Raw genomic sequence first — 6,320 nt, 5'->3', positions numbered from 1 at the left:
CATGGGCTCTCATGGTCTCACATTTATGTACGCATATTGTCATGCCATGATTTGGTCATTGGCAGAGTCGACATATTGGAACGTTATTTTTGGGAAGCTTGAAGGACACATTCTTGGATACCCCTTTACTTCTTCTCTCATTGTTGAGATTGGAAGGTTGTCACTTCGCATTTGGCATGTCATGGTAGAAAATCTTCTCTGTGTAACTCCCTTCAATTGGAGAGTCTGCACTAGAGCAGGGCATTCTCTTCAACTTTCTTCAATGGTCTCTTCGCCAAGCATATTTTCTTTCCCAAAAAGGAATCTTCCAGGTGCATCAGGTGGTGGATGACACAGGTCATGTTCTTTGGTTCGTTGATGTGGTGTCCCGTTTTCGGTTAGGTCTCCACTATTCTCCTTTTTGGCGAGAAATTCAAAGGATGCTTTTTGATCACTCACCCATTCCACCATTGTGGATGTCAACTCTCGCTTCACTGATTTACAAATTCTATCAACAAAATTTACAAAAACAAAAGAGTGTGTGTGTGTGTGTGTGTGAGAGAGAGAGAGAGAGAGAGAGAGAGAGAGAGAGAGAGAGAGAGAGAGAGAGAGAGTCAATCAGTTAGTCGTTCTAAAAAATGTGTTCTTTTGGTGTTCCACTCTGTCGGAATTTAGTATGTTTTATATTTACAAGATTTGAGCGGTTAGTTGACAAGGCTTACAAGTGCAAAGGATCAAGATGCGAGTGCCAACCGCATTGCATTGGACGATTTTTGTGCTTCTAATAATTGATCCCCTCATATGCTTGAGAGAGAGAGAGAGAGAGAGAGAGAGAGAGAGAGAGAGAGAGAGAGCTACAAGGGTTGCGTTGAGGGGACCGTCGATGGATAGACAATGCAGAACTGGACACGCAACATAGAGACAAGCAACAATGTAGGAACACCGCAAATATTTACTCCAACATGGAGAATGCAATCTATGAACAATCCAAGTGCATACGATCTCATCACGTGTGCATGTAGATTAGATAAAGCTTGAATGATGGATGCCGGAGGTGTTGAGGTCTAGAACCATGTGCGGTGCCTAAGGTGAAGGGTGTTCCAGTTTCCACTTGTGGCCTTCAAATCCGAAACCATCTCGATATGCCAACTTTGAAGCTTTCTTTCCAATCACACCACCATGAGGTCGTAAGACCATCTGGCTTATTGCTCATGCAGAGGGGCTCAAACATCAAGAAATCTTTTCAAATCCCAATCATGAAGCAACTAGGGTTTCAAAGGTTGACACACCCAAGAAAATTCCACCTGAGTTTGGCTGCTTAGGCAAGAATCCTATGCAAGACGACACCTAAGTTCCAATTGGGTTTTCAAAGGTTGACACACCCAAAAAGCTACGTAGATGAGATGTGGCTCTTGTTTTGAGATCGTGCGCTAAGGAAACTTTGAAAATTGTCCTTTTTCTTGGTATAATTGATGGAGGAGTTTGATTTGTAGGCAAAAATATGCAAAGGGTGTCTCTTCCAAGTAGTGTTCGAAAAAAATGTGTCTAAGCTTAATATCGTGCCATTTTCAATTTAAAAAAATGCTTGTTGAAGGCAAGGGGAAAAGGAAAAATTTCGTCCCAAAATAGAGGGAAATAGTGTTAAAACCCAAAAAATAAACCTAATTTTCTAAAGTTTCCTCTTGGCAAATTCAAGGGAAGGAATTTTGTACGTTTGGAAAAACGATTTTTCTCGAACACTGCAAGCTTCATCTTAAGAAGTAACTCATTACAAGTGCTTATCTTGTCGAGAGAGAGAGAGAGAGAGAGAGAGAGAGAGAGAGCGAGCTTTTTACGATGAGATGGAAGGCACTAGACGCACTATTCACTTATCTTTGTAAAAATGTGATCATGTTTCTTTAATATTTCACAGAAGGTCAGGTCTAAATGAATTCATAAAAAACTAAAATCTTCTTAGATACTAGCTAGCTAGGACCCCTTTTAAGTTGAAAATTTCATAGTTCTCTCTTACACTTTTTGGACTTAACAAATCAGAATTTCACAAGGCATGTCATGTGTAGTATAAACATGTGTAGGTTTTGATTAACTCAACATTGAATGTCAAATATTTAAATGCACCACCATGCACCGTATACAAGGTCTTGAAAGAACAAAAACAAAAATGTAGTAAAGAAATTGATATCCACAATGTGTTTTGGAACATTGGCTCTAAATATGTTGAATAACAGAAAGAAAGGATTGGTTGAAGTTTCTCTCATAATCTATATGTATTCTATAACGGCAGAGGGAGTGTCATTTATACGTGTCAAAAATTACGAGATGAAAGCTAAAGTCCAAAATGAGAGAAGCTCCTTTGCGCACGATAAATAGGGTCAGAGAAAGAGAGAGAGAGGTTGCCGAAGGCCGCCGACCATAATAGTACGATTTAAGCTCCTCACTATGGTTGGAAACTTTTGAACCTTGTACACAAGGATGGGGGGAGTGTGGAGGAGCACTTCCTCCTAGTCATGTCGAGGAAGTCTCCTACATCTTTTTAAGAAATACACTAAAATTTCCACAATCTATATCTGGAGAACATTTTTTTTATAGAGCGTATCAAATTGTTAGAATTGTGATATATTGAATTAAAATAGGAATTAGAAGAATCTTAACTCAGAAGCATTTCAAGCATGGCTTTAAATTTTCATTAGAATTGACTGACAATTTTTATTTGCATATCCAATCAATGGATTTCAAGACAATGCTCATGAAGTAGAAGCAACACGCCAATGGCAATAATGGAGAGCGTAAGCCCCCAAGTTTTACTTAGCCACTAGGCTCAGAATGAGAGGCTTAGTGTCATAAAGCTCTAAGTTTTTCATGGGGCCATCCCATCTCCTTGTTGTCGGATCTTTGTTGTGGAAGCTTTGTACTCCTTTTTCAGCTCTCTTTAATTTATCATTTCTACTTTTCCTTTTTAAAAAAATATCTTACGAGATGCACCAAAAACAATTAATTTTTCTTAGTTGGTTAAACGTAAGAAGGTGTGAGAACCTATATATCGCATGTGCATTCAAGTGGTATTACAAATACCTTGAAGTATGAGTTTCAAGTGGAAAAAAATTTGTCTTTTCTCCCCTCTTAATGAACTTCATGTTATATGGTTATGGGATTTAGTCTCTAAAAGTAAGACATTATTTGAAGAATCATACAATACTAACGGTTAAAATAATAATAATAAAAAATCTAATTTAACTATCAAAATGAAGATTTCATCTGTACCAAAAGCTTCTTCATTTTTCTTTTGGTGTAAACAAATAGCATCTATAACAAGCCCAAAGACAAGGCTTTGGTTACACTAAAGAGCATGTTAATATGCTACTTGAAACCTTAAAAATAGGTGGGATATATAAGATGTCGAAGAATGTGATCCATTCAGGCAATTTTTGGATTCTTGAAGTGCACGTAGGTGGCTAAATACTGTGATGAGAGAGAGAGAGAGAGAGAGAGAGAGAGAGAGAGAGAGAGGAAGGATCATTTGAACCAAAGAAAATAGTTTCAACTAAGGGAGTCCTTTGATTATTGCTATATCAACTCATTGACTCATGCTACGTAATACATAGGATTAGGCAACTTGAAGACACGATCTCCCACTGCCTGGCCAGTCAAATCACTCCATTGATCCCCCACATTTCCTATAATGGTGTAGCCATTATCTTCTAGATACTTCCTCTTCTTTGACTTAAATGAAGTTGCATCCACATGAATTTCTGTATTTTTTCTGCACAAGATCAACAATAACTTTAACCTTTTAGTGCTTCATTGATCCGAGCAATTGCATAATTAAGAGTATCACACATGTTATATCACTTAATTAACCAATAAGCAAGCACTGAACATACATTCTTGAATGCATAAGAAACAATACATCTTCTTTTGAGTGATACATATCACACGTATCAGCAAGAAAACATCAATACATATCTTTTGGTATGTCGAAGGAAGGACTATGCGGTTCTTTTGCTAGATGCAAACAAATGACATTTTTTGAGCGTGTATTGTTCTCTCTTTGTGAAACAATATCAGTGCTATGAGTTGGCCATACGTGTGGCGATTACTCTTGTTTCCATAACATAAGCAATACGAGAGTTCTTTCCGGATATTGAGCTTGAGTTTATCTTAGGTTGAAACAATCACAAGTTTGAGTTGGTTATCGATACGCTTTAAAAAAAAAACTTATGCAAAGAAGCCATATTGAGATTTGTTTTAGGATGTTAAATATTAAGGTTCTTTTGGAAGCATCACTTTGAACAAATTTTCCCCCCTCCTTTTGTCACGAGTTCTCTCTTCGTCATGTGTTTTTTTTTTTTTTTTTTTTTTGAGAGAGAGAGAGAGAGAGAGAGAGAGAGAGAGAGAGAGCGAGCAAAATCATGCGTCTTGAGAACATGTCACATATAACAAAGAGTTTGAGACTTTAGAGATAATTTGGGAATCACCAACGTGTTGAAGATTTGGCCATATCGACAAATCTCAAACTATTTTTTAAAGCCAAAACTTCCACAAGGTAGTACTTGAAAAGCTCTTATGAGATATATATATGCTCTCAAAAGTTTGACTAAGCTTTGACCGTGTGGTCAAATCTTAGGCTTGTTTTGAAAATGAAAATTGAAAAATTCTCAAATTCACTAATATGGTGTTATGTTTGCTCTGTCTTCTCTAGAAAACATTCCATGCAATCTATGTAGTTTCATGGAATGTAATTAATAATATATCCACGATTAAGATTGCATTCAAAATTCTCAAAGTGTCCTATTTCAATAAAGATAATGTCACACAAAATCATACTCGTAAAGTAACCAACTAGCTCATATTCAGAGAATAGACAAGAGAATAACGAAACCATATACATAGTCATATATGACTAAAAATGTTGAATAATGTAATGTTTTGATCTATTGAAATTTTTTGATAGGCACATGGCATATCTTTGTTGCATGTATGCATAAATGTAGATAGAGAAACATATCTACAATTAAAAATGTGTAAAACATGTATGCATAAATATAGATCGACTTCCTTTTTGGTGGGTACTAAGATTACCTTAAAATTAAGGCTTCCCAATCTGCATAGCCAACAGCAATGAGATTTTGAATTGTAGCCTCACGTTGGCTTTCGAGACGACCACTCAAGAGTAAGATAGTGTAATCCCATTCCTTGAGTGTGTTGAAGAGTTGTAAAGTTGCTTGCAAAGCAGGAGCTTTTCCTTGTCCTATCCAAGTTTTGTACAATGTACTATTTAGCGGCTCCGCTCTGCAAAATAGCACTCTCTCATTAAAAAAAGGGAAAGGCTTATGTATTCAAAAGGTATTCAACATCATAATTATGTCCATATGGTCTTAAATGTATTTTGCTAGATCTATTTCCGAAGTTATAAAAAATACTAGAAAACTTATTGCTTCAAATGTTGTTTATCAATGTTTTACCTTTGATTCTGGCGACGATGGTTCAATTTGAGTTTTCTTGAACATGGTGATCTTGACCCCGTGTGTGTGTGTGTGTGTGAGAGAGAGAGAGAGAGAGAGAGAGAGAGAGAGAGAGAGAGAGAGAGTACCCGAAGCGATGACTAGAGTAGTAGGGGAGGTTGGAGAGGCAGGTGTCGTCGATGGCGAAGATCCAAGTGTAGCGAGTGGAGGAGTTGTAGTCGGCGGAGTACATGAAAGTGCGAGCATACGTCTCGGCCTCCTGCATGGCCTGGGCCGAGTCATAGCGGTAGCTGCTGCCCCGCATGTAGTTCTCCACTATGTTTTCACACTGGTTCGGCACCACCCACCAGCTGCGCAGGTTATTCACGTCCACGTTGTAGCGCCAGCTCGTGCAGTGCTGGTCATCAGTTAGCTCTGTCGTCGTCGGCAGGTCAGCCTGCAAGCTGCAGTTGGCCGCCACCATCATCATCATCCACACGTTCACTGCCACCCACATGAACACCCCCTTCCTTAGCGTCCTCTCCATTTGCGCTCTCTCTCTCTCTCTCTCTCTCTCTCTCTCTCTCTCGCTCGCGCGCGCGCCCACTTCATCTGAGTCCTTGCTCTCCTTTTATTGCTGCCCCTGCTCCTCACACAGCTGCCCTCAATAGTGACCACCATGGTTAAATTTTAGGTTTCCACCTCTCCCTACGGTTAAATTGTAAACCCCTGAAGTTAAAATTTATTTTTCCACCACTACCTGTCTACATACCATGCTAACAAGTTTCCAAAATACATCCAACATCCATACGATCATCACACAGAAAAAGTGGAGCCCACACTTCCAAAGGTTTGATAGTAGTTTTAGTACCTTTAATATCAATGGCATCTTCTCATCGT

The 6,320-nt window shown here is 38.6% G+C and overlaps 1 protein-coding gene across 1 annotated transcript; it reads right to left on the bottom strand.

Annotated features, from left to right (window-relative positions):
* Positions 1-3,511: 3,511 nt before the first annotated feature.
* Positions 3,512-6,028, bottom strand: LOC147426065 (acid phosphatase 1-like). The gene is made up of 3 exons (XM_086498965.1): positions 5,570-6,028; positions 5,059-5,268; positions 3,512-3,739 (listed from the first exon to the last, which is right to left on the bottom strand). Exons 1-3 carry the CDS (start codon positions 5,965-5,967, stop codon positions 3,562-3,564), a joined length of 786 nt encoding a protein of 261 aa, XP_086355091.1. The 5' UTR covers positions 5,968-6,028; the 3' UTR covers positions 3,512-3,561.
* Positions 6,029-6,320: the final 292 nt, after the last annotated feature.

This window comes from Adiantum capillus-veneris, chromosome 24 (assembly GCF_014529385.1).
Source record: "Adiantum capillus-veneris isolate H3 chromosome 24, ASM1452938v2, whole genome shotgun sequence".
In the NCBI taxonomy this organism is placed as follows: domain Eukaryota; kingdom Viridiplantae; phylum Streptophyta; class Polypodiopsida; order Polypodiales; family Pteridaceae; genus Adiantum; species Adiantum capillus-veneris.
The sequence above is the reverse complement of the archived record's forward strand: the minus strand, read 5'-3'. Positions and strand labels throughout refer to the sequence as shown.

What these genes read in the sequence shown, in the direction of transcription:
- LOC147426065 (XM_086498965.1), bottom strand. Translation starts at nt 5,967, where the DNA reads ATGGAGAGGACGCTAAGGAAGGGGGTGTTCATGTGGGTGGCAGTGAAC. An exon ending in TACTCTAGTCATCGCTTCGG is followed by an intron (nt 5,269 to 5,569) that starts GTACTCTCTCTC and finishes GCTATTTTGCAG; the next exon opens with AGCGGAGCCGCTAAATAGTA. An exon ending in TGGGAAGCCTTAATTTTAAG is followed by an intron (nt 3,740 to 5,058) that starts GTAATCTTAGTA and finishes GATCTTGTGCAG; the next exon opens with AAAAAATACAGAAATTCATG.